This window comes from Chrysemys picta, chromosome 8 (genome assembly GCF_011386835.1).
Source record: "Chrysemys picta bellii isolate R12L10 chromosome 8, ASM1138683v2, whole genome shotgun sequence".
Classification (NCBI taxonomy): domain Eukaryota; kingdom Metazoa; phylum Chordata; order Testudines; family Emydidae; genus Chrysemys; species Chrysemys picta.
In genome coordinates this window covers 88,863,935-88,891,895 of record NC_088798.1, presented here as the reverse complement: position 1 = coordinate 88,891,895, position 27,961 = coordinate 88,863,935, and the positions used below count along the sequence as shown (strand labels likewise).

At 50.4% G+C, this 27,961-nt stretch overlaps 1 protein-coding gene across 2 annotated transcripts; it reads left to right on the top strand.

Annotated features, from left to right (window-relative positions):
* The first annotated feature begins 56 nt into the window (after positions 1–56).
* Positions 57–27,725, top strand: ARHGEF37 (Rho guanine nucleotide exchange factor 37). Of its 2 annotated transcripts, none has more exons than XM_005298024.3 (13): positions 57–404; positions 9,708–9,925; positions 11,033–11,156; positions 12,014–12,161; positions 14,430–14,629; positions 16,303–16,433; positions 17,231–17,335; positions 19,624–19,731; positions 20,587–20,916; positions 21,654–21,782; positions 22,239–22,434; positions 23,221–23,393; positions 24,145–27,725. In XM_005298024.3, exons 2-13 carry the CDS (start codon positions 9,722–9,724, stop codon positions 24,376–24,378), a joined length of 2,082 nt encoding a protein of 693 aa, XP_005298081.2. In that variant the 5' UTR covers positions 57–404; positions 9,708–9,721; the 3' UTR covers positions 24,379–27,725. The 2 variants fall into 2 exon arrangements, with proteins under 2 accessions (XP_005298081.2, XP_065411010.1); XM_065554938.1 differs by lacking the exon at positions 57–404 and adding an exon at positions 411–775.
* Positions 27,726–27,961: the final 236 nt, after the last annotated feature.

The following is a 27,961-nucleotide window of genomic DNA, read 5'->3' as shown; positions in this document are numbered from 1 at the left end:
CCCCATCTCCCTATCAGGTTTGGTTGGCTTTCCAGGCAGTAAGCAACCTGCTTTCATCCAGCAATCTCCTCAGCTGGCTGGCTGCCAGAGCATTTTCTGCCATGGCTGTGTCTGCCTGCGCAGGGACAATGTAGCTGGCTCAGCTGATCTGACTCTCTTGGACTCTCTCTCCCTGTCCCTCACTGCTGCCAACAGCCTGGGGAGAGCATGATCATGACCGAGAGGAGCTGGACCCTGCTCAGAAACACGCACACACAGCCGAGTGGGCTGGTCCCTCCTGCCCTGGCAGACTGTGCCACTGCAGCACACAGCCAGTTTATCATTAACTTCCACAGAGGCAGCCTAAGCAGCAGCCCAGCCTGCACCGGGGAAGCTCCCAGAGGCCAATTCTGACTCACTGGCAGGTAAGAACGACAAAATCGGAAATGACAATTGCTTTGCTGTCACTGGAGTTATGCGCAGACAGGTGGTGGGGCCTTGAAAACGTCTGTGGTGCGTTAGCAGAGTGCGGACAGTGTGACCTCTGCTCAGCAGCTGCTGTCTTCTGCGCAGGAGGGTTGCGTAATCAAGTCGGAGATCATGTACCTTCCAAGGCCTGCCTCCTTACGGGACAAGATCAGGTGCCCATTGGAGAGGGAGGAATGCAGGCACCTGGGAGGAGGGCTGGAGTCTCAGATTTAGAGCCAGCCCATCTGTGTCACCACAGCTGAGTCATACCAGCAGCAATGATAACACTTTGAGCTTCTATAGCAGCTTTCACCAAAGTGCCGTGCAGGTAGGTCAATAATGTGTTACCCCACTTTACAGACAGGGAAACTGAGGCACAGAGCAGTGAAGTGACTTGCCCAAAGTCGAACAGCTGATCAGTGGCAGAGCTGGGGATGTCTCCTGACTCACAGTCTCCTGCTTTGACCACTAGATGGGCTGGCAGCCAATGAGACTGAACAAAGACAAGCTCTGGTGAGAGGCAAGAGGAGTGTCAAAGCCACATGCTCCGGTTTATTCCCGAGACAAAGCTGTGATTTTTAAAGGCATTCTGACTCAGACCATTGATTGGCAGCTGTCAGTCAGGCTTTTGTAGCCCAGTTAGAAATATTTCACCTGATCCATTCATTTGCCCCCTTCATAGATTAGGAAGCTGCAGGGTACTGTGTTCTAGGCACAATTTCACTTCTTTCCCTCCTTTTTGGCTGGGGTCCTGGAAGCAGGTTCTCATGTTTAAGTTGGGGGAGGGAGTTTCCACAGATTTGGAAGAAGCCCTAGCAAGAATGAGCTAATCACTCCCTCCTGCAGGCTGCATTTCCCCCCAGCCAGCACCATGCAAGACTAGGACCTCTGGAAATGAAAGCTGTCCAAAGGAGAGGCATTGTGGGCGGCAGGACCGATCCCTATGGAATATTCTTTAGGGAGTTGTCCAGTCACTTTTGAATGATTCCAGGGAGGGGCCTTAATAGGTTATAGTGCAGGTGCTTATAATGTGGTTACTGTTGGGATTATTATGGTTTGTTGAGCAGTGACAATGCACTCAGTGACATGGATTACCCTCAGAGTCCCCTGCTTGGAGTGCCTGGGATTGCCATCACTTGGAGTTTGTAAGAGGACACTGGAGAAGGCACTGAAAGGGTGTGGTAGGGGACAGCTCTTCATTGGCAGGGGGGTGGACTGGGTGAGCTACTATGGTACAATTCTGGGAACCTGTGCTAAGTGCTTTCCAAACATACAAGCAACTTCAGTCTCTTCTGAAGGAAGCTTCCAGTGAGACACAGTTCAGACATGTCTGATGCACAGGTGATGACAGTAGCAGCCTGAGGTGGTGCAGGAATCTAGGTCATTGCTGGGAGACTCTGTGGGAGAAGTGTGATTAAGGAGGGGTGGGAAGACGAGGAAGGGTGTATGATATATGGGCAGATGGAGACAGCTCCAAGCTTGCAGAGTTGCTGGAGAGCCAGGTAGTTGGGAGGCCAGGTATGGCAGCTACCGCTCCAGGTGAAAATTCTACCACCTGGCACAGTACACTGGGGTGAGAGTCACCCATAGAATATAGCCGCAATAAATCACTCCAGGGCATGGCCACAGGGTCTAATATCATAACGTTCCTCCTGCCACAGACACTGCCCTCCCCAAGGCATATCCGGTGGTATCGACCCACGTGTGATATGCCGATGTCATCCCTGAGAGCTTGCCTTCCACTGGCTGAGTCTGGCAGATGCTTCTGTGACTGGACACTGGTGTGAATGAGAACATGGGCAAGGGCTCTCAATCGTCATGAAAGAAAATCCCAGAAGTATAGTGCTGCAAAACTGGCCATGTCCGTTAAGTGTGGGGCGGCTACCTTCTCCTAAAGCATCACATACAGACAGACATAGATGGGCCGTTCACTACTGAAACTCTGCCAGTCAGATGTGGAAACATTTGAAACACTATGTGCTACAGAGAGTGATGCAGTGCAATCCCATGAGTAGGCTGTAAGCCAGCTCAGAATTCTAGTCCAGTGTCTGTAGAACCTCTCTTTGGATCAGTACCTCCGGGCAAGAAGAGCGCAGATGTTAGTATCACTGTTGACTGATGCGCTCTGGGGAACAGAGGAGAGAGGTAAGCCAGTCCACAGAAGGACTGGACAACCAAACATCTCTCATTCGTCAGAGAACGCACACCAGAAGGCTTTTCTGACAGCTGGACTTTCCTGGGGGAGGCTGCCACATAGAACTGCTGTCTCAAACGGATGGAGAAAGCTCTACGTTGTGGTAGCTTAACCCTTAAACCACTAGGGTTTTCCAGGCTGCTCTTCCAGGGGGACGCACAGGAGGATGTGTTTATGTATCCGTAGTCCACAAAGGGCTATTAATAATTGAGATGAGGATGATATTTGCACCCCAAGATCTCTAAAGAGGGAGCAGTAGTATTATCTTCATTTTATAGATGGGGAAACTGAGTCACAGTGTGGCAGAGTGACTCACCTGAGGTCACACAGTGAGTCAGTAGCAGAAGCAGGAATAAAACAAGCTCAGGAGGTTAAAGTATTCATCGGGGATTGAGGGTGGGGCAGACAGATCAGAGAGCAGCACCGAGCGATGACTATCGAGTGAGGCTAGCATGGGACCAAACACCCACTAGTATATTGTATCCCAAAGCAGGATACTCGTCCCCGTAGGTGCTGTTACTAGATGTGTGGGGGGTGCTGCAGCACCCCCTAGCTTGAAGTGGTTTCCGTTATATAGAGGGTTTACACTTTGGTTCAATGGCTCTCAGCACTGCCACGATACAAATTGTTCCAGCACCCCTGGGCCAGTTCAGTTTTAGGGATCACCATATTTAGGGTGAGGTGGTAATTCAGCCCCTAGCCAGGCTGGTGAGGACCTTGGTGCAGGAGGGGCTGGTTTCACCTTCCTTTGGAGCCCCAAGCAGAGATCAGTTTATTAGAATCAGACAGGTTAATTTCCTGGGGTCCCAGTGGGAGCTTGGGGCATTGGTGGACATGTTTCCTCTGGTGTTTCTATTCCTGTGGCAGCTGTGCTGCAGGGAGAGACTGGCAAGGGGAAAGATGTTGAAACCTGGTTAGACAGATGAGCTCAAGCAACAAACTGCAGCCAAACCTTAGGGAGCATGACTGAGACCCCGGTGAGATACACAAGATAAAACGCACACTTAAAAACAGGTGGGATGAAAGGAGTGTGGTGCTAGCAATCGTTCAGGTTTAACTCTTGGTCTTTTCTCTTCCAAATATGGGCTTTGAGCAAGGGCAGAATTCTTTTAAAGCAATTGGGTGGGATTTTAAGTGGCAACAAACTATCTAAATAATTTCGCTTTGGAGCTACTATCGGTTGGTTGGCTTGAGAGCACACCCAATAAGAGCATTACATTTCAGTAGCAATCAGTTTCCATTGCACCTCGCTTATCCTGCCATCTGCACCTGGCCCTCATTTTTCACTTCAGTCTCCTATTTTACATCACCTAGCACGCATCTCTCCCTTTGGGGCCAGTGCTTTAATCATTGCTTCAGAGGCCTTAGGCATTTTAGTGAAGGCAAGCTGTAGAGGAGCTGTTTACCCATTCAAGGCTTCCCTCCCTGTAGTGATTTCGAGTGTATTACTTTGCCAGTTCCAGAGCTGTGTCTTCCCCCCTCTACTTCAAAATGAGCAACATACAGAATCCAGGAAGGAAACTATGGCCTTGGCTACACTTGCGAGTTACAGCGCTGTAAAGGCTCCCGCAGCGCTGTAACTCACTCCCCGTCCACACTGGCAAGGCATTTGCAGCGCTGTATCTCCGTGGTTGCAGCGCTGCATGTACTCCACCTCTCCGAGAGGAATAGCGAGTATTGCGCTGCCGCTGCAGCGCTGCAGCGCCAGTGTGGCCGCCCAATGCGCTGTGAATGGCCTCCAGAATTATTCGGCAGTATCCCACAATGCCTGTTCTAGCCACTCTGGTCATCAGTTCAAACTCTACTGCCCTGGCCTCAGGTAACCAACCATGTGACCGACCCTTTACATTCCCAGGGAATTTTAAAAATCCCCTTCCTGTTTGCTCAACCCGGCGTGGTGTGGAGTGCTATCAGCGAATCTTTCCAGGTGACCATGCCTCCACGTGCCAAGCGAGCCCCAGCATGGAGCAATGGCGAGTTGCTGGACCTCATCAGTGTTTGGGGGAGGAAGCTGTCCAGTCCCAGCTACGCTCCAGCCGTAGGAATTACGATACCTTCGGGAAGGTATCAAAGGACATGATGGAAAGGGGCCATGACCGGGACGCCCTGCAGTGCAGGATTAAAGTGAAGGAGCTGCAGAGTGCCTACCACAAAGCCCGCGACGCAAACGGCCGCTCGGGTGCTCCCCCCGTGACCTGCCGATTCTACAAAGAGCTGGATGCGATTCTTGGGGTTAACCCCACCTCCACTCCAAGCACCACCATGGACACTTCAGAGCCGGTGTGGGGGGAGGGGGGAGGAAGAAGAGGAGGAGGAGGAGGAGGAAAACGGGAGTGATGGTGGTGGGCCGGATGGAGACACCCCAGAATCCCTGGAGCCATGCAGCCAGGAGCTCTTCTCGAGCCAGGAGGAATGTAGCCAGTCGCAGCGGCCGGTACTTGGTGGAGGACAAACAGAAGAGCAGGTTCCCGGTAAGCAGGTTTTTTTTTCGGGAAGGAATTTTTTCGGTGCGGGCTCTTTGGGAGAGGAGGGTTAGGCATGCATGCCTAGATGTGGAATAGTGCATTGATGTGGTTTATCACATCGTGGTAATCGGCCTCGGTAATCTCCTCAAATGTCTCATCCAGAACGTGTGCAATGCGCTTGCGCAGGTTTATCGGGAGAGCCACCGTGGTCCTTGTCCCAGCCAGGCTAACGTGTACGCGCCACTGTGCTGCGAGGGGCGGGGGGACCATTGCTGCACACAGGCAAGCTGCATATGGGCAAGGGCGGAAGCCGCATTGCAGTAGAAGACCCTCCCTTGCTTCCCAGGTCACCCTCAGCAGCGAGATATTGTCCAGGACGAACTCCTGTGGAAAATGTTGGGACAGTGTTCAGTGTAGGTGCCCCCTGAAGCTGTTGGCTCTCCCCAAGGCACAGAAACCCAGAGGACAGTGCAGCCCTGAAACAATCAGTCCCCCTTACTCACCATTTTGAGGCTCCCGTGGGATATGTGTGCTCTGTTTCGGACGGGAAAATTATGCTATTGTGTAGACCCTGTGTGTTTTCTACTCCTTAAGTGCGGGGGGAATCATTACTCTGTCTGGTATAAACAATGCTGCCTCTGTTAAATGTTGCATTTTGCCTATTCAGCTGCATCAACCTTGAGACCTCAGACGTCCCTCTTATCGCCTGCTCAGAGACTGCAAAGACTCAGGAAGAGACGGCGAAAAAGCAAAGAAGACATGCTGCAAAAAGTGATGTGGCAATCTATTAAAGAGAATGAGAAAGCACAGGACTGGAGGGAGAGAGAAAGCAGGATCCACCAGGAAAATGCAGCGCACCGGCGGCAAAGCACCACGCACCGGCAGCAAAGCACTGATAGGCCCATAAGCATCCTGGAGCGCCAAGCAGATGCTATCCAGGAGCTGGTAGCCATGCAGAAAGAGGAGCAGTACCGCAAATGCAAACGCCACCCCCCCTACAGCCCTTGTCCCAAAACTCTTTCCGTTGTGCCCCACTGTCACCTCCAACCCACTTTCCCCAACTTCCGTGTTCTTCACGCCACCCACTGCCTCCAACACCAGTATCTTCACCACCCAACCCTAAAAACCATGACCCTTACCCTCTGCACTCAACCCCCATCACCATGCAGTATAGCTGTCCTGAAGTGCAGCATTCACTGCACAGCACACCAGACAGGACATACGCGAATCTGTGATTGTACTGTTCCCCACTCCACCCCCTTGTTTCTTTTCAATAAATAATTTTTTTTTCTTTTCAATAAATGGATTCTTTGACTTTGAAAACATTCTTTATTATTGCATAAAGTAAAAGACTCCTTAGCCCAGGAAATAAACAGGCACTGCAAGTCTGCTTGTCTGCTTAGCAAACAATCTGATTCCTAAAGATTGGAACTACTGCACTTCACTCCCGTGCAGGGCACCAGATATCACTGCTGGTTTTCAGCCTCAAATTGTTCCCTCAAGGCATCCCTAATCCTTGCAGCCCCGTGCTAGGCCCCTGTAATAGCCCTGCTCTCTGGCTGTGCAAATTCAGCCTCCAGGTGTTGAACCTCGGAGGTCCATGCCTGAGTGAAGCTTTCACCCTTCCCTTCACAAATATTATGGAGGGCACAGCACGCGGATATAACCGCGGGGATGCTGTTTTCGGCCAAGTCCAGCTTCCCGTACAGAGATCGCCAGCGGCCCTTTAAACGGCCAAAGGCACACTCCACAGTCATTTGGCACCGGCTCAGCCTGTAGTTGAACCGTTCCTTGCTGCTGTCAAGGCTCCCTGTGTAGGGTTTCATGAGCCACGGCATTAACAGGTAAGTGGGATCTCCAAGGATCACAATGGGCATTTCAACTTCCCCTACCCTGATCTTCCGCTCTCGCAAAAAAATCCCGGCCTGCATCTTCCTGAACAGCCAAGTGTTCCGAAAGATGCATGCGTCATGCACCTTTCCGGGCCAGCCTGTGTTAATGTCAATGAAACGCCCACGGTGATCCACAAGCGCCTGGAGAACCATAGAGAAATACCCCTTCCGATTAACGTACTCGGATCCTAGGTGGGGTGGTGCCAGAATAGGAATGTGCATCCCATCTATCGCCCCTCCACAGTTAGGGAACCCCATTTGTGCAAAGCCATCCACTATTTCCTGCATGTTACCCAGAGTCACGGTTCTTCTGAGTAGGATGCGATTAATGGCCTTGCAAACTTGCATCAACACGATTCCAACGGTCGATTTTCCCACTCCAAACTGGTTTGCGACCGACCGGTAGCTGTCTGGAGTTGTCAGCTTCCAAATTGCAATAGCCACCCACTTCTCCACTGGCAGGGCAGCTCTCAATCTCGTCTCCTTGCGCCGCAGGGTGGGGGCGAGCTCCTCACACAGTCCCATGAAAGTGGCTTTTCTCATCTGAAAGTTCTGCAGCCACTGCTCGTCATCCCAGACTTCCATGATGATGTGATCCCATCACTCGGTGCTTGTTTCCAGAGCCCAAAAGCAGCGTTCCACGGTGCTGAGCGTGTCCATGAATGCCACAAGCAATTTCGTGTTGTATGCGTTACATAGCTCAATAGCATCGTCGGACTCCTCACCCTCACTCTCACTGTCACTTTGGATCTTAAGGAATAGTTTGACAGCCAAACGTGACGTGCTGGTGAGACTCGTCAGCATACGCCTCAGCAGTTCGGACTCCATTTCCCGCAGACAGATCGCGCTGCACAGAAACCGTTGAAAGATGGCGCCAAAGGTGGATGGAAACAAAGGGATTTCTGGGATGCGAAGTGATGCATCACGGGGCATTGGGACAGGACCCAGAATCCCCCGCACCCATGCCCGCTTCCCACAACCCACAGCACCAGAATGGGAAAAGGTGCTCTGTGGGATAGCTACCCATAATGCACTGCTCCCAATAGCGCTGCAATTGCCGCAAATGTGGCCATGACAGTGCGCTGGGCAGCTGTCAGTGTGGACAGACTGCAGCGCTTTCCCTACTCAGCTGCACGAAGTCAGGTTTAACTCACAGCGCTGTACATCTGCAAGTAGCCAAGGCCTATGTAAGTTAACTCCATTTATTCCTGTTCTCTGCAGGCAGGGAGGAACTCAGATAGGCACATTCTAATGTGAAAGGCCTGTGAAGATAACAACACTCCTCCTCCTTCTAATATCTATAACAAACAAAAGTTATAGTCCCTCCCCCTACCACAGATATGCGTGTCTGAGAGTGTGATCCCAAGCCCATTGCAGGCAATGGAAATAGAGCTGGGAGGGATTTTTTGACTGAAAATTTTTGGGCAAAAAATGCTGATTCTGTGACACTGAATATTTCACAAATTCATGTCAAATTCCCTGAATTGCTTTGGTCAGAATAAAACTTAAACAAATAATTCAGGAAAAATCAAAAAAGTTTCAAAATTTTCTAAATGAAACACCTTGATTTTTCAATTCAACAAGATTTTTCATTTTGAAATTTCCTTTAATTTTATGTTGAAACATTAAAAATATTAAAATATTCTCTACATCAAAAATATGCTGTAAATGCTTGGCTGACCCAAAACTCCTCACACTTTTAGATTTGCTGAAATTAAAAAAAAAAAAAGTTTTCCATTTGACCCAAAATATATTTTCCCCTGATTTCTCAGAATTGTCAGCTAACCAAAATATCTGTCATTTGCCCATTTCTAAATGATGGCAAGACTCGCCCTGGACTTTGAGTAAGACTCTTGAGCGGCAGGCAGTATTTCAAATGGTTAGAGTTAAAGTGAAGTTAGAAACAGCACTAAGAATCCCAATCCAAAAGGAACATGCAGAAGAGAAGCAAAGAGTAAAAGAAGCACCATTATCTAACACTCATTGAATGGAATAGCCCCAGGTCCCTGCACTTGGGACTTCTGGGCCCAGGTTTTCAGGCAGCTTAGGTGCCCATTTGCAATTGAACATCTAATTTTTTCACACACATCTACTGCAATTGCACATGCAGCTAATTATCTGTTTGAAGGCGCATCTACCCAATCCATGCATGCAGCCACTGTAATTGTGCACATAAATCTGGTGAATACTTTCCGATATATTTTGTGTCTAACCTAATTGAAAATCCAACCCTTGGGGTCAGTGAAATCAGCCCTTTATGGCCACGTACAACTTACTCCCAACCCTTTTTTAGTCCTCCATCCTGCACTCACTATGTGGGATTGGAATAATGTTGTTTGATTTTCTCCCGTTTTTGCTGCAAAGCCAAACCCTAAAGTGTAACTTCTTTTTAATCCCTGAATTGTAATGAGTTATTGGTATCGTGCCAACACCTGAGAGATGTTCCAAGCATCAATAGCTCTTCACTAGACTGAGACTGCACTAACTGAGACCCCCAAATTTATTGTATGTGGGCCACCAAACAGCCATTGAATAATAATGACTTTGGGTTGCTACCAATTTTGGCTGAATGAAAAGTGGAGACCTAGTGGCAAAAGGTGACTCAACAACGCTGAATCAAAGAATCTGTCTTTATTATAGTCATGCATAAACCTGCTGAGATGACTCGATTGAAAAATTGCTCTAAACTGAGCTCTCTGCCTCTCTCAGAGCCTGCTGCTGACATGGCGAGCTCCAGCCCAGATGAGCGGCCTGCTAAGGAGACACCAGGAGCTGAGTGCCCCATATATGAAGAGATTATATGCCTTGACAGAGTGGAGCAGAATCAAAGACTGGCAGTGGAAGAGCTGATCAACACAGAGGCCAGTTATGTCCACACCCTCGAGCTGTGTGTGTGTGACATCCGAGCCCACCTCCGGCAAAAGCAGGTGAGAGCTAGACTAAAATCTCCCAATGGAGATGTCAGTTACAACGTGGGGAATGTTCTGTGGGTGTCGGATTGAAATGGGAGCAACTGTGGTTTCTCTCAGTAGGAGCCAAGCCTGTTCCCCTGTACAATGGAAGGGCTCTTTTAACCAGCCTCTTCCATAGGAGAGAAGGTGGGGAGGTGTCTAACCAATCCTGGAAGATTGACATCCAAGCCCAAAAGTGAAGCCTCTTAAATTTGTGGAGGCAGAGCCCTCCTGTCCACAAAGAGTGACAGTTACCCTGGAGGAGTTTTGCCCCATAGAATTACCTGTCACATGAGGCGACATATCTTCAAAACTTGCACCTTTTTACCCATTGAGATTTTCATGTCTGCTTTTAAATGCATAAACATCCAGAGTGGGGCACGCAAAGTGCATTTGCACAAGCGAACTGAGGGCATGCAGTGCAGTTTGAATGCCTAGCCCTGAACTTCTGCAAGGGTACAACTGTAGATGCGGAAAACTGTGCATGCAGCGGGAGATGGTCAAAATATTATCAACAAAGTGTTTCCCTGGACAAATGCCATTTCATTGACACTAAAATCTTTTTTTTAGTGGGTGGGAGCTGGAAAGGAAAGAGAAGATGAGAGACTGACTCTGATTCTATAGGCGTGTTTAGGATCCTGGTCTAGGATGTGGGGATCCCAGGTTCAAGTCCCTGATCTCACTCTGGCTCTGTATAGCCTGGCCTGATAATCTCACTCTGTTAAATTTCCAAAGGTCTTATTTACATTCTCCATTAAAATGGTTTGTTTTTTTTCTCATTTGTGGTCCCCCCTAATCTTTTGATGCCTGGGTCCAGAGGCTCCTCCCCTTTGACTGGGGGGCGGGGTGACTTTAGATGTGGGCGGGCCTGTGCCTGCCCATCCCCAGAGCCTCCATAGGTGGAATGTTACCACATTTTGATACCGCTAAATGTTTTGTGAAGTGGAATTGTTGTTTTCCAGCCAGCCCCATGTGCCACTTCCGAGGGTGGCTTGAAGGATGCATGTGCTACTGCCTGGAGGCCGGTGTCTAGTGTGGGACTGAATTCATTCTGATTGCTTATGGTTTCCTTGTTCCTTTCAGCTGCCTGACATAGACCTGGAAGGGCTTTTCTCTAACATAGATGACGTCCTCTGTGTCTCCAAACGTTTCCTGAAAGGGCTGGAAGCGACAGTGAGCCAGGAGCCTGAGCAGCTGCTTCTGATTAGTAAGTGTGAAGGTGGCAGCGAGCGAGGCTCTGTGTGCCAGGATGACACTGAACTGACACTGCCGATCCCTGGCAGCAGTAGGGGAAAAGGGCCTGCTTCACCTTAACAGCCGTCACCCTTGTCTTCCTTGGCGCTCTTGATAGCCAAACATTTACAGTAGCAAAGCTGTCTGCGGCTCTGGCAAACCCAGCCAGCCTCATGCCCATGGGCAGCAATCCAGGGCAGCATGAGTCGTACTCATGTTCTGCTTCTCCCAGGAATCCAGAGCCTGAGGGGAAGGAATTGTTGGGTCTTGTGTGTTAATCTCAGCAGATTGTTTCACTAGCTCTGTGCAATCATGGAGAGCCTAACCCTGCAGGATACACGCTGCATGAGGCACGAGATCAGACCTGCCCATAGAATGGTTGGGGAGCATCACAGTCAGGTTAGGATAGGATGCCTGAGGGGCAGTGATGCCCATTGCTGGGTTACATTTGGCTGGGGAAGGGCCTGGTCTTGTTTGCTCTCCATCCCTCGTGTTCCCTGTTCCCCCGTTTCCAGCAGGGTGGAGAAGAGTCTCCTGTGACTTTGAACTTCTCCTGCTCATCTGGTGGGGAGAGTGGAGACCTCCATCTCTGCACCAGCCTTTGAAGGCTTCCTCCACACTGTCCCCTGCCAGTGTTTCTCAGCCACAGCTTGGAAGTATCTCCCTCTAGGGTGTCTCGGCTGCCATGTCCATTCAGTCCTTGGTCTCTCTTTGACCCTGCTGGCCAGGAGGCTAATGACAGTGCTGGCACTGTGTATGCTGAGGATGCCCCTTCCCTGGGAATGGGGCTGGCTCCCCAGCGTGACTCTGTCTGGTAACTTTGCTGTCCAGGTGCCTTGTTCCAGGAGTTCAAGGAGGAGATGGAGAGCGTCTATAAGGTTTACTGTGCCTGCTATGAGCAAGCTCTTCTGCTGGTGGAAAGTTACAAGAAGGACCCGAGGTTGCAGCAGGAGATTGTGGAGACCCTGAATACGACAGTGTAAGTACAATACTTGTTCCCCAGCTCTCTTGGTGAAGCTGACTGTGCTTTGGCCTGAATGGCACTCTTTATCCAGGATGGACTGGGCATGCCTTGGAAGCACATTCAGTTTACATAGCTGGCTGGACTAGCTGGATGTCCCTGACCACCTGACCAGAGAAGCTGCTGCTGGGGGCACATGTCCTCAGTCAGCTGGCTGGATCATGTACCCTGAAACAGGGGTTGGTAACCATCTTTACACCACAACCTCCTTCAGCCCTCTGGCAAAATTGTGCATCTCTGAGTCCCAGACTCTTCTGGTCCAGTTGCCATGGTGCTTTGTAGGAAGCACTGTGAGGACTGGCCTGTGGTTTAAGGACATTCCCAAGGTATGGGGAAGCCTCATTTGCAAGGGACTGAGTAATTCTACTTTGGGGGAGATCGGAGATGAGGAATGGCGATGACTCACAGCCACCCCAGACAGCTACTGATGCTCCCATGGGAAGCTGTGACCTAGGACTGAAGTGCTGCCTTGACAGCACCATTCCCCATCCCCTTATTCTGGTGCAGGTGGTCACAGTCTCCTCCAGATATGGCTGGATTTTCCTTTCTCCTCTGGGGTATCTGGCTGTTCGGCTGTGGTGTTCAAATTTGGAGGGCGAAATCTCCTTCCAATCTGGGGTCACGGAGAGAGGCTTCCCTCACACCCCAATAATTCACCTTCTGAACAAAAGCAGGGTCAGGGGCCATGTCAGCAGGGAACATGCCCAGAGACTGAAGAGGATGAAATGAGGTTTGGGGGGCAGCCCTATGGCCCTGAACCACCTTGAGAGGTGGGGACCCTGACTGCATTCTCAGTGCCTCAACCCCTGTCTAACCATGTGCTCAGCTCCTGGTGACAGATCCAGCCTCCCTCAATATCGCTCCCCCCCCCCCCCCCGGCCAACTGAGAAATAGCCTTAACAAGCTCTGAAGGGAGACCCATCTAGTCATCTAGTCCTACTGGACAAGAAAGGACGTTGGAATTGGAGGGGGAGAAGGAATTATTGGAGGTGTGTGGAGGGGGCCCCTCCAGCATATCAGAATATTACTGCTGTCCCCAACACACGTGACGGATGGAGGATCAGGAATACTAGCCCTTGCTTTGTGCTGCATTTGCCTTGGACCTTGGTTCCTGTCTTGGACCCTTGACTCATCCTTCCAAACCTGGACGATAGGCGAGGCTGATAACTGAGAGCACCTGCAGCTCGCGCCTGCTCCCCTCCCCCAGCCAGCAAATGGGAAAACATCACTCACATGCGGAAAGGGGCCTGCCAGTGGATTGCGAGATGCCCTCAGCCTGACCTGGGGACATGGGCTTGCTGCTGACACTCTCACTTCCCTATTAGGCAGGGCACTGATGGCAGGGGAGGGGGTTTCTGGGGTTTCTTACTCTGTGCCTCCATGGATCTCGCCACAAAATCACTAGTGAATAGTGCCTGCCATGCTGCTGGGAGGAAGGCTAGTCAGCCTGCAGCACTCGCTCTGCTAAAGGCAGCTAGTCACTGTCTTTGTCTCCCTTCCCCTCTCTCTGTCCCCAAGACAAGAATCAATCCCAGGACCTGTTCACTAAACAAATGTGGTACTGTGTAATAAGGCCAGGAAATCCGTCCGTGGCTGGCAGTGTCCTTCGGGTCTCTCCCTGGCTGGTGCTGGCAGACAGTCATCGCAGTGACTTAGCACCGCTCTGAGGGGTGACAGTTCACGGGTTCTGCCTGCTTCCCTTTGGAAGGCTGAGACCAGGGCTGCATGGCCTGGAAATCCCTGAGCACCTGACAGTGAGCTCCCCAGCACAGGAGGCCTCAGTTAGTGTAAATCAGCAAAGCTCCACCGCAGTAGTTGTAGCAACAGAGAAACTGATTTTCAGCAGCTGGGGATCTGGCCATGAATTTGAAGAGAAAATGGGAGCAACAGTACTGCCCATCTGTGATGTGCACAGAGGATCCTCCCCACTGTGGTGCCATTTGGGGGTGGAGGGGAGGGCTGCTACGCATGTCACATGGATTCATGGGGTGGATGCAATTAGCCTGGACCTTATTGTGAAATGGAGTTTCTTTGAAGGTGATCGCCCTCATTACATCACAGGTGTCTGATGCCTATTTGCCCCCCTTGCCTCCGCCCTCATGACTGGGTACATCTGAAAGCTGAGGGGTCTCTCACCCAGCTGTGGACAGGAAGGAAGGGCTCAAAGCCCTGCAGGAGTTCAGCTGTACTCAAGATCCTAATCCTCCCCATTCGCCTCTGATGCAGGCCTCACACGGGTGCTTCAGACCTGAGCTTCTTCCTGGTGATGCCCGTGCAGAGGGTCACCAAGTACCCGCTGCTGCTGCAGAAGATCCTGGAGAACACGTCAGCCAGGGACAATGCCTACTCTGCCCTGCAGAGTGCAGCCAGCGCCATGCTCGAGATTAACGCCAACATCAACGAGTACAAGAGGCGCAAGGAAGTAGGTGAGGAGGAACTGGCATGTTAAAGGCCTTGTCAGGATGACGGAGGGTCTGTAAAGCCCGAGATCAATCAGAAACGTCTCGGCTCATTGTTATTCCATTGAAAACAGTTTTTAGTCTGGCTTTAACCTGCAGTGGAACAATCCTTCCTTTCTCCCACTCTCTGTTTGTCTTGATTGTAAACTCTTCCAAACAGGGACAGTCTCTAGCAGCATCTAGCACAGTGGGGTCCTGATCTCAGTTATGGCCTCCCAGTACTAGAGTAACATTATTACTATACTAATACTACTAATTGCAAAACAAACTGCCCTGTGTAGGAGATCCCTGAAGTGAAACTGACTAGAAACACTCGTGAAACTGACCAATATGTTGTCAGTCTCAGAGCTGAGAAAGGCAAAGAGGAAACAACACCCCCTAATGGTACCAAATAAAAACAGGCTTTTACAATTCTTTCTGATTTCTTTTTCTAAATTATTTGTATTCAGCCAAGCAGTTCACCTTGATACATTGCAGTGGTGCCTAGCGACACACAGACTTCTCCAGCCAGTCACTTGTGCCAGCACTCAGTCAGACCTTAAGTTCCCTCTAAGCTGCGTGGCCATGCAGCTGCCTATTAATCCCGACGCAGGGGCTCAGGGCTGCGGCAGGGAGAGGTGCCTCTCCCCCGAACCCCCCAGGCCCAGCACGGACCTGTCCCGGACTTGCTATGGCTGGGGGAAAGAGCCCCTCCCTCAGCCCAGCCCAGCCCTGCAGGAGCTGCTACAGCTGGGGAGAGGTGCATCTCACCCAGCTCCAAGCTGCTGCAGCGAGAGAGGGCTGGGGGGAGTCCTCTCTCTCCACTGCAGCCCCGGAGAAGCCTGCACCCCAAACCTCTCATCCCCGGACCCACCCCCAACCCTCTGCCCCAACCTGAACCTGCACCCTGAACCCCTCATTCCCAGCCCCACCCCAGAGCCTGCACCCCCAGCCAGAGCCGTCACCCCACCCCCACCCCAATGCTCTGCCCCAGTCCTGAGATCCTCCCGCACATCACCTCCATATTGGTGCACATAACAAAATTAATTCCGCACATGGACGTACAAAATGAGAGGGAACACTTCATACCCATAGTGGTTTGTGTATGTGAAACTACGGGCAGTTTTTAAAACATTGGCCTTTCACGTCTGAATGTTCTACTCTGTTAATGGTTTGAGTTCTCTCTCTCTTTCCACTAATCTGTCTGATTAGAGTCATGTTACATTTCCTACAATCCTTTCTTTGTGTTTTACTAGTCTTATGACTATCCCTACCTTATTTCTTATTATTTGTATCACAGTAGCACCTGTGGGGATCAGGGCCCCACTGTGCTAGGCACTGCACAAACACTTAGCAAGAGACAGTCCCTGTCTGGAGAGCTTATAGTCTAATTCAAATGAGACATAAGACGTGTGTGTCAAACTATAGGAGGCAAGGAGGAGGGTAGGAGTGTCCAGGGGAGAACTCAGGAAGGGATATAGTGGAGTAAGCAGGTAGGTCATTTACAGCTTCAGTTATACTCTCTTCCCTTTATGAGGGGTCAGGGCTGTGCATTTGGGCTCCAAAGAACTGAATGAAATATCATCCCCAGGAGGGATCCAGGCTCAGAGATTTCTTGATCCCTCACCTGTTTATCTTCCTCCCCTTCTGTCCTGAGGCAGCAACCAAATACAGCAAGGTCGAGCACCTGACACTGCGGGAGCGCCTTGGCCGGCTCAACAAGCACTCCATTGCCAAGAAGACCACACGGCTGAGCCGGCTCTTCATGCACGAAGCGGGCATTGTGCCCAAGGTGAGGCTCCTGCTCACGTCCGGCTCCCAGTAACCATACAGTGTGTATGTGCCGGTGACGTAGGTAGGAGGAAAACAGTTGAACCAAGGGCAGCAGGGGATGGGTGCTGCTTACTGAAAGCACCTGTTGTTTTTCACAGGTGGCCTTTCTGTGGCTTAACACTGGCCAGCCCGTGTATTTGCAAGTGTGATGTGTGAAACATGGGTGAGCCACACAGAGGTCCTATCAACATTGAGATCATGTGATCCATGCTGTTATCATGTGAGACACTTAAGTCGTCATGTGACCTGCCTGTGGTCATTTGTCCCAAATTTAAAGGCTGGCCTACTGATCTGAGTTCAGGTATCAAATTCACTCTCTTGATCCCCTGGTGAGCAAAGTCTTGGAGCATTGTAGAGGCAGCTTGCTCAGCTCCTAAAGGCTTAGATTGGGGGACTCAAATGAGGGATCCTTGAGGACTCCAAGGAAGGGAAACAAATCCAGTGGAGTGGACCCTTCCTGTAGGCTTCTCCCAAGTCCACTGAAGGCCTTTATATGCCCTACCTCTACCCTGCATGCATCCCTACCACCACGCAAGTCCATTCTGGGAGAAGTTCTGGGCCTGTTGAAGCCAACGGCAGAGGTCCCAGGATTTCATCCTCTGCGTCCCCCAAGAACTGTCTATGTTCCAGTCCATTTGGTGTTGCAATCCAGTCCATCCCACAGGACAGTAGGAGCACTGCGCCTGCTGGGACTAGTCAAAGGACCGATCTCCCATCCAGGAGCCCACGGTATATCTTCTCCCCATTGACTTTCAGACAGAGGACAAAGAATTCGACCATCTGGAGGAAAAGTTTCAGTTCCTGGAGTCTGGTGTGACTGAGTTGAAGGAGAACGTAACCTCTTACCTGAACAATTTACAGGTAAAGCCCACTCATCCCATAATGCTTGGGGGTTAGAGACCCACAGAGGCAGCCTGGGCAAGCTCCTGTGGATGGCTCAGCACCTTCAACTCCACCTGAAACCAATGAGAGTTGAGAGTGCTCAGCACCTGGCAGGATTGAGGCCTTATTTCTGATGGGTGAAATCCACCCCTGTGCAGAGGGGTCACTTAAGGTCTGTGAATTGCTTAAGTCCCCAGAGCTGAGCTGAGATTGAAACGATGCCTGGGCCTTGTACCGATTCTCTGCACGGAGGTGAAGTTCACCCCCTGTGAGGAATAAATAAAATAATAACTGCACCGTGCTTAGAAGATGCACGGTGCTGTAAATGGTCCCAGGGTTATTCATGCTGTGAAATCCCCGGGCTGCATGAGGAGGACTCTTTCCAACACTAAGGCTGACACATTGGGAACAAGGACGCAGGGTGACATAGTGATCTAGTGCCCTGGCTTTCCTCCTTTGAAGACCCTATTTGCTTGCTTCTCAGCCCTCCCCACAGGTGGCATCTCTCTGTGGGAGATGGTCTGGTTATGGCAGCCACAGCTGGAGGCCTGCCTTCATCTCTAGATGCGGTGTTGCCAGGTAGATCTTGACAAAGGGCAGGGAGCTCAGAGAAGAGGAGCCAAAAGGCCCAGGGGGCTGGAGGGATGGACTCATAAAGAGCAATGAGAAGTGCTAAACGGGCGAGGCTAAGAGAGGAGGAGAAGGGGCCAAATAGCCCTTTATAAATACAGGAAAGGCTTAAAGCCCCATGAAACACAGGAATTCTTTGGGGGCTGGAACTGGGAGGAATGGGATGAAATTAAGGAGAGGAAACATAGTCTGGGATGCCAGTGAGATGCTAGTGTGCAGAATAGTCTCCCAGGGAAATGGCAGAAGCCCCATCCCGTGGGACTTTTGAAACTAGCCTGGAAAAAGCCCTGGAGAACAATCCTGCCTTGGCCCCAGGGTGCTGAGCTGGATGCCCTGAGAGGTCTTTACCATCGCTACCGTTCTCACCAGGAGTCAGGGACTAGGGTTGAGCAGCCGGGACAATAAACTCAGTGGTCTGGCTGGGCAGGGTTGTGATAAGACACAGCTTCCCAGCAGCCTTTAGAAGTGCCTGAGGAAAGGAGTGTGTCCCATCCCTGCCCCAGGGAAATCCTCTGGTAAATATTAATAAAAGCTTGAGATGATGTGATCCCCCGCACGGAAATGACCTGACCTCCTAATGCACCATTTGGCAGGTAGGCAGCTCCTTAATACCTCCTCATTCATCTGCACATGCCAGTCCCTCAGCCACAAGCAGAGAGCCAAATCACTATTTATACAAACCCAGCAAAGCCTGTGGCGTTCCCATAGGAGCCTCCACAGGACCCGGGTGCGGCTCAGGGGTCTCAGACACAACAGCCAATCTGTGGTTGAGGGGCCAAAGATCCTTCCCCCCATCATCTTCGCTGCTTCTGGCTTCCACCTTGTCAGTAGCAATGAGGGCCTGAAAGGGGAGCTGCATTCCCTGGGACGTGACCTCCTCCTCCTCCTCTGGCAGAGGGTGGGGGAGAGTAGGAGTGCACCTGGGACAGAGAGTCACTAGCTCAGTCTGAGTCAAGAAAGCACCTTCTGCCAATACTCCAAGGCAGCCTGGGCTGGTGGGAACGGCACATGGAAGCTCCTTTTGAGTGGCCTGGCGAGTATTTCTCTGAAGAGGCAGAGAACCCATCCAGATGTGAGAGCAGGGAGTTCCAGTCATCTCAGCAGCTGCCCTCAGGCAGGGGTCTGTATTTGGGTTTCTGCAGGGTTTCTTGTGATCACTGGGCTGCGGGCACCTGTTTGTCACTGTAGGGTGGCTCTTGTCACGTGGTTTGTGCACCCTGAGCTGGGGGGTCATTCCTGAGCATTGGGCACACAAACTGGTTTGCTACCAGAGAGTTGCTTGGAGCACTGATCTACAAACACTGCTTTGATATTTTAGGATAACTTGGAGATGCCAGGCTGAGTCCATTGGTTTGTTATTGTAGGTAGCTTGGGAGCATCGGCCTGAGTGCACTGGTTGGATACCATAGGATGCAGGACAGCGGCTGTAGTTTTTATTCTCAAAGCAAAGAGGACAGGAGCTTTGGGTGGAAGAGATAACAAGTGCCTCGAGTTTACAAAGGGCTGTAGGAAAAGGAGTAGGTCACATTCTGAACCTGCCTTCAGGGAAGGCTGACACAGCCCTGGGCATCTCCCAGGTTTGAACACACATGAACAATTCTAGGGTTCTCAGCCCCTTCCTCCCCCTCTCCCCCCAGGTCTTTCTCCTTTCCAAACCACAGGAGTGCGAGCTGGAAATGGAAGGAGCTGCCCAGCAGTATCGTCGCCTGGCGGGAACGCTCCATCGCACCATCTTCCCGGAGTTTGTGAGTGCCACCTCACTTACATCTGTGTGGGCAGGGAGCCTAGCATTGGTCTTGCGGGTCCCACCCCAGGGCTGTTCTCATTAGCTTACAGCAGACAGTGAGGGCAGGACTGCGTCAGAAGAGAGGACTGTGGGAAAGGCAATTACATGGCTATTTGACCTGCCTCCTGAATGGTACTCCGTAGGAAGCTCTATCATGTGCCTGTGCCCCAGCCCTCGCACCACTTCTGGGGGTTCCCTGATCCCTCCCCCCAGTCAGAACTTGGGCACCTCACCCCACTGGATGTTCCCCCACCCCACTAGCACCCTGCCTGTTTCATTCCATGATGCCTGCTTATTGCCTGGGGACTCAACGCCCTCTGAAGTCTGCTCTGTCTGTATTGTGCCCCACGCTGCTCACTGCTGCAGTTTCACTGGCTCAGAACAAGGTGGGTGGGTGGCTCTTAGTGTCCTAATAAACGGCCAGGGAGGGATGCCTGTTGTGTCTGGCTACTGGTGGAGAGGTGCCCGAGATGATACGAACCATGTGTGGAGTCTGGTGGGATCATAATGGGAGCTTCCTGGGGTCTGTCGGTAGAAGGCCTCCTTGGTGAGCCCAGTGGAAGCTCCCCCTACGTCAAGTCAGTTGGAGCCAGAAGTTGCGCTCTGCAGACATGACAATTCCCTTCTCTCATGGCCACCAGCAACGCAGGAGAGTTGGGCGCCGACGCTCTCATCTGTGACAGGCCTGGAGAGCATGGATTTCAAGGGTCCCCCATGCTGTTTCTGATGTTCAGGCTGGGGCACTGTGCTGCGCGGCTGGCAGATCTGGGGACATCAGGATTTCACTGAGGTGCCTCTGGGTTCTCTCCAACAGAGGAGACGGCTGGACCGGCTGGTCTACCAGCCACTCTGCAGCCTGTCAGAGACTCTGAAGGGACCGCAGCAGCTGATCAGGAAGCGCCTGGACAAGCTGCTGGACTATGAGGAGATCGAGGAGAAGAAGAGTGAGACGGGCAACGTGACGTACGATGAGGAGGCCACCATGAACACCTACCTTGCCATCAACACCCTACTGGTGTCCGAGCTCCCCACCTTCAACCAGGTGGCCATGCAGTGGCTGGGGCAGATATTGCGCTCACTTGTGGCCCTTCAGAGGGACTTGGCCAAGCAGGTGCTCCAAGAGGCTGAAATAGAGCTGGCCCAGGTAATGGAGACCCCTGTGTGCGTACTGAGCTAGCATAAGTTAGAGGCTCTTGTGCCTGGCCTCAACGGACAGCCACACACCACTCAGACCCACAGGCATGGGGTGGGTGGGGCACCAGGAGAGGTTTCTGCCTGGGTAGCAGCAGGGTGCTTTCCTCCCATCCTGACTCTCCACAGGCAGATGCACTGAGCTGTCCACACAGGCCGCACTTTTATTTGCATGTGTCTATTTCCTTTGGGTGGGCTGGAGTTGCTTCTCCTAGACTGCTTTGGGTGGCCCTATCCCCTCTTGGGGAGTTCCACATGGTGGCTGAGGATTACTATTAGTATTTGGATTGTGCTAGTGCTGAGGGTCCCATTTGTAGACCTGGGCCCCACTGCGCTAGACGCTATACAAATGTAGAAGAAGAAGACAGCTCCTGCCCTGAGGAGATAGCCTGATCCAGCCAGAATATTCCTGATCTCCTAGGAGCCCTCCTCTAAGACCCGACAGTATCACTGACCATTGCACACATGGGGAGGAGTCTTGATTCAAAGTCAGATAGGAGCATTGTTTGTTGACGAGGGGGACCTGATTGATTGTTCAGGTTTCTTGAAATGTAGAAACTCTTGTTCTCTTCTGGTTTCTGATTCCCTTTCCTTCTGTTCCTCCGCTTCCTGATACCCTTCCCATGGATTTCTCTCTGCATAGCCCTTCTCCCTCAATGTGATCTCTAATTCCAATGTCTCTTTCCACAGCTGCCACATAGCCACGTCCCTCTGCCTACTTTCTGGAAGATGGTGAAGGACACTTTAAGCCAGTCTGGTGCTCAGCTTAACTCCTTCTGTCAGAAATTTGAGACCGTCATGCCGAGCCCTGTGGTACAGGTAGGAACGGGGAGGAGCTGGGCACCTCCTCCCATCAGATGGCTGAGAAGACAGGGACATTTGGGTAGATTCTTAGTGTTTCACAAATGCAGGAGAACCTCCCATTGGGAAGCAAGTGAGGTTGGGGACAGCCAGTTGCAATGCCGAGGACTTTGCAGCAGCCATGCTACTGGCTTTGACTCCTTGACAGTGGTTGGCTGGTAATTGTGGTGAGCCAGGGAATCCTTCACATCAGGCTACAATGCCCTGGGGTGGGTCCCTTAGCTCTGGAAACCCAGCTTCATACCCTGAAGCTGATCAGATGTTTAACTGCAACTGACAGGAGTTCCTACCCTGGCTGCCACTGATCATGACATAACCCCTAATAATCCAGAAATAAAACACACTCAGGGGGCAAGATCTCACAGTAGGAAACATTTTCTGACACAATTCTCCCTGTGTCTTACTCCCCAATAGCCTCTTAGCCCTGCTGAGGAGCGCAGGGTTCTTTCACTTGTCAATAAACATGGCCCAGAGAAGCTCTACCAGGTGACGAGCAACATCAGTGGCAGCAGAGATCTGGACCTGACCCTGCAGAGGGGACAGATTGTGGCTCTTCTGCACGAAATGGACACCAAAGGCAACACTAACAGATGGCTAGTGGATGCTGGAGGTACTTGCGAGGACTACAGGAACCTTCTCTTTTCCACTGACGCTAAGGGTCCCTCAGGCCGGCGTGAAGAACAGGAGGAAGAACTATGTTCTGACAAAGTAAAAGTGCTCTGGGTTGGTGAACTGTCCCAAGGGAGGCTTCCATCCGGGAATTTCTGGGGAAGCAGAGACTGCTCGGCATTAGGGTTGTAACTCTTTTCTCTCTGGAGCAACCTCACTGAGATTCATTCTCCTTGACTGCCCGCTTGTGGTGGAATACATCAGAGCTTTGCTGGGGAACTCACAGGGCAGAGCTCGATGCACTGAGAGAGCAGAAGGTTGTGACTTCTGTTCCAAATGTGTATTTTAGAGATAGGCCTGAAGCAGAACCATTTATCTCAACCAGCCTGAACTTCCTGGGTTTGGATGAAACAGGAGCTAGATGTGACCCTCCCCTGGTTTTGCCAAACCCAGATCCACCCCCATTGTTGCCCAGTTCTATTATGTCTGCAGCCACAGGCCATTACACGTAGTGCTCAGGTTTTGCCCCATTGATTCCGCAGGGAGCATTTGTGATGTGCCACGGCCTGGTCCGCTGTGCTCAGCAAGATCTCGGGATCCCTTCACGGTGCTTCACGGTGGGGCCAGTCAGCCAAATAGCAGAGAGATGCAGCGGTAGAGCTGTGCAGCCTTGCACTATTCCAGGGTGTTGCCAGAGTCATCCCTTCCTTCTTCCCCTATGCACAAATCCATCCACAAAAGAACAGGTAACTGGTGCCCAGCTTGACAGAGTCTGTGTGTCCTACAGGTCCCCGAGGGTATGTACTGGCTGGGAAACTACAACCATATCATCTGGTCCAAAGTCAAAAGCCCAGGATGCAGATGCTGGCCCCGGACGCTGGGGCTGAGAGAAGACGACACTCTTACACCTTACCCGAAACACCCAAGCCACAGGTCCTCATCACCCCTCCGGCTTTCCAGGTGGGTGTGGAGATACCTGCAGGCACCTACATTTGTTCAGTCATTGCACCCACCTCTGTGCATATAGCTGCCCTGGGCACATCCAGTACCTGCACACACATACAGCACAGGAGTGGGGGAAGCACATACAGCCACATTCACAACACACAACTCAAGACATACTTGGGTAACCACTTCCAGGGGAGCTGGGAAGGGACAGCGCAGACTGGATCCGTGGCCCATCTAGCTTGGTATTTCCTCTCTAACATTAACCAGTGCCTTGCCAGTGCAGAAGAAAGGGATTCCCTCCATGTGCAATTGACTATTGTACAATGCTGTAGCTCGAGGAAAAGGCCTTCCTGACCCCTGCAATGATCAGAAGATGCTCAGAAAGATGAGATTTGATTAACCCTTTTCACAGACAACTGTAAATATCCTTTTGGCTTGTAACATTACACTGTCCCTTTGTAAATCCTGGGTGCAGCATTTAACTCTGACTGTCTTGTCACTCAGAGAGTGTGGCCCAGGGCAGTCAGGGCTTAAATGATAGTAACTAACTCCTTGAATTCCTCTCAGAAGCAAACAGGTAGCCAATACTTATGAAATTCCACAACCATGGAGCATCCACACCCATGCACACCTCTCTGAATTGATATGGCCTAAATGAGTGGGATTCTTGCATTCATCTTGCACTTTAGCTCCCATGTCCTGCTCCCTTTTGGATCTTCTCTCTAATGGGGGTTTTCTGTACCTATCTCCTTGCCTTTTCCAGGTGGTTGCAGGTTATGCATTCACAGCCAGGAGTCCCCATGAGGTCAGTCTGCAGGCAGGGCAGCCGTTGACAGTGCTGGAACCTCACGATAAGAAGGGAAGCAAGGAGTGGAGCCTGGTGGAAGTCAACGGACAGCGGGGCTACGTACCTTCCAGTTACCTGATGATGGTCCCCACCCAGGAGCTGGGGGGTTGGAGCTTGCCTGCTTGGTCTCTGCCAACTCAGCAAACGTAGCAGCAGAAGCAATGTTCAGGAATGAGTGATCCACTCCCCTACCCACCCCGTCTCCCCAGAGAGGCTTGGCATATGCAGTAAGTAAAGCTGGAGAATGAGCTGGCAAGGAAATGAAGAGGCCCCACTGGACTGAGAACAGGAAGGACAAAAACTACTGACATAGAATTTTGCACGGGGAACTTTGCATACAGGAAAGGATGTGTGTGTGTGTTACTCTGAGGGTGCCTTTTATGTTGTCATGCAGTAGGGCATGAAGGTATGAGGGTGTGTTTGTGTTTGTGTCTGCACCATCTGAGCCATTAGCAATTCTCTTTGAAAAGTCATGGAAGATGGGAGAGATTCCAGAGGACTGGAAAAGGGCAAAAACAGTGCCAATCTATAAAAAGGGAAATAAGGACAACCCGGTAAATTACAGACCAGTTAGCTTAACTTCAGTACCCGGAAAGATAATGGAGCAAATAATTAAGCAGTCAATTTGCAAACACCTAGACTCATAGACTCTAAGGTCAGAAGGGACCATTATGATCATCTAGTCTGACCTCCCGCATGATGTGGGCCACAAAAGCTGGCCCACCCACTCCTGGAATAATTCTCTCCCTTGACTCAGCTGTTGAAGTCCCCAAATCATGATTTAAAGACTTAAAATCGCAGAGAATCCTCCAGCAAGCGACCCCTGCCCCATACTGCGGAGGAAGACGAAAAACCTCCAGGGCCTCTGCCAATCTACCCTGGAGGAAAATTCCTTCCCGACCCCAAATATGGTGATCAGCTGAACCCCGAGCATGCGGGCAAGATTCTCTAGCCAGACCCTCTGGGAAAAGTTCTCTGTAGTAACTTTTAATATCCCATCATTGACCATTGTTACTAATTAACAGCAATGGCACGTTATTGACCTATTGACTAAAATCACTTTATCCCATCAAACCATCCCCTCCATAAACTTGTCAAGCTTAATCTTAAAACCAGAGAGGTCTTTCGCCCCCACTGTTTCCCTCGGAAGGCTGTTCCAAAACTTCACCTCTCTGATGGTTAGAAACCTTCGTCTAATTTCAAGCCTAAACTTCCCGACGGTCAGTTTATATCCATTTGTTCTCGTGTCCACATTAGTACTGAGCTGAAATAATTCCTCTCCCTCCCTGGTATTTATCCCTCTGATATATTTAAAGAGAGCAATCATATCCCCCCTTAGCCTTCTTTTGGTTAAGGTAAACAAACCGAGCTCCCTGAGTCTCCTTTCATACGACAGATTTTCCATTCCTCGGATCATCCTAGTGGCCCTTCTTTGTACCCGTTCCAGTTTGATTTCATCCTTTTTAAACATGGATGATAATAAGAAGATAATAAGCTGATAAATAATAGTCAGCATGGATTTGTCAAGAACAAATGATGTCAAACCAACCTAATAGCTTTGTTTGACAGGGTAACATGCCTTTTAGATGGGGGGGAAGGGGTAGAAGTGGTATATCTTGACTTTAATAAGGCTTCTGATACTGTCTCGCATGATCTGCTCATAAACAAATTAGGAAAATACAACCTAGATGGAGCTACTATAAGGTGGGTGCATAACTGGTTTGAAAACCGTTCCCAGAATGTAGTTATCAGTGGTCCACAGCTGGAAGGGCATAATGAGTGGGGTCCCACAGGGATCAGCTCTGGGTCCAGTTCTGTTCAATATCTTCATCAATGATTTAGATAATGGTATAGACAGTACACTTATAAAGTTTGCGGACTATACCAAGCTGGGAGGGGTTGCAAGTGCTTTGGAGGATAGGATTATAATTCAAAATGATCTGGACAAACTGGGGAAATGGTCTGAAATAAATAGGAAGAAATTAAATAAGGACGCAAGCAAAGTACTCCATTTAGGAAGGAACAGTCAGTTGCACACATACAAAATGGGAAATGACTGCCTAGGAAGGAGTACTGAGGAAAGGGGTTTGGGGGTCATAGTGGACCACAAGCTAAACATGAGTCAACAGTGTAACACTGTTGCAAAAAAAGCAAACATCATTCTGGGATGTATTAGCAGGAGTGTTGTAAGCAAGACACAAGAAGGCATTCTTCTGCTCTACTCCACGCTGATTAGGCCTCAACTGGAGTACTGTGTCCAGTTCTGGGTGCCACATTTCAGGAAAGATGTGGATAAATTGGAGAAAGTCCAGAGAAGAGCAACAAGAATGATTAAAGGTCTAGAAAACATGACCTACGAGGAAAGATTGAAAAAATTGGGTTTGTTTAGTCTGGAGAAGGAAAAACTGAGAGGGGACATGATAACGGTTTTCAAGTACATAAAAGGTTGTTACAAGGAGGTGGGAGAAAAATTGTTCTTCTTAACTTCTGAGGATAGGACAAGAAGCAATGGGCTTAAATTGCAGCAAGGGCAGCTTAGGTTGGGTATTAGGAAAAACTTCTTAACTGTCAGGGTAGTTAAGCATTAGAATAAATTGCCTAGGGAGGTTGTGGAATCTCCATCACTGGAGATTTTTAAGAGCAGGTTAGGCAAACACCTGTCAGGGATGGTCTTGATAATACTTAGTTGTGCCTTGAGTGCAAGGGACTGGACTAGATGACCTCTCAAGTTCTATGGTTCTGTGCTTTATTAGAAGCCAGGAAGGTTTGTGGGTGCATGTTTTGCCCCTTTGCTGTGATTCGCTGAAGTTAATAACATTGAGAAGAATGTTCCATTCAGCAGGGAAAAAGAACCTAGCCGGAATCTAAATGAGATCCAGTGCTGACCCCCCCTGACAAATGAAGACCTCCAGACTGAAACGGACAGCTGTTTGGTGGCCTCTTTGAAATGCATCTGGGACATGCGAGCATGATTAGCAAACACGTGTCCAAATCCTGAAAGCACCCATCACAACTGGCATGGACTGGTGCTCTTACTAGCTATCTCAACAGAGTGGCCAAGGATCAAATGAGCCCTGGAGACTCAACTATCCTCTTGCCCACGGATTGGGGCCATGCTGTGAGATGTCTGCTCAGCTGCTGCCCTTTCTCATTCTCCTGGGCTCAAAGTCCAGCACCTTTGACTCGCACTAAATTCACTTTAAATAAAAAAGACAGGCAGTGGCTGCTATGTTTAAAAGAGCATTCAAATTAGCAGTGTGGCCTAGTGCATAGAATGCTGGAATGGAACTCAGGAGATCTGGCTTCCATTCCCGCCTCTGCCACTGACCTGCTGGGTCACCTTGGGCAAGTCACTTCCACTCCCCTTGCCTCAGTTTGCTCAAATGACCTCCTTTGAGATGTACTGAAGAAAAGCTAACAATGACTACTAATACTATTTAATATTGAATATTATTCTGACATGTCATAGATATATAAAGCTACATACATACAACAAACTTGCTTGATACTTGGGGATAAGCTACCAAATGCTTCATTCATGCACTGTACTTGGGGAAAAAATACTACCGTGCTGCTAAGTGATAGTTACTGTCGGTGAAGGGGAACCATCATTCTTTGTACTCCAGCAGTGGGTAGGGCAGGCATGTGGGCAGTAGCACTGCTAGCATGGCACAGATGCCCCCAACACATCACCTTCACATTGCCATAACAGGACTCAACTGCCTGGGATGCT

Coding starts and splice junctions, on each gene's coding strand:
- ARHGEF37 (XM_005298024.3), top strand. CDS start 9,722: ATGGCGAGCTCCAGCCCAGATGAGCGGCCTGCTAAGGAGACACCAGGA. Junction 11,157..12,013: donor TGAGCAGCTGCTTCTGATTA/GTAAGTGTGAAG, acceptor TTTGCTGTCCAG/GTGCCTTGTTCCAGGAGTTC. Junction 23,394..24,144: donor TCACCCCTCCGGCTTTCCAG/GTGGGTGTGGAG, acceptor TGCCTTTTCCAG/GTGGTTGCAGGTTATGCATT.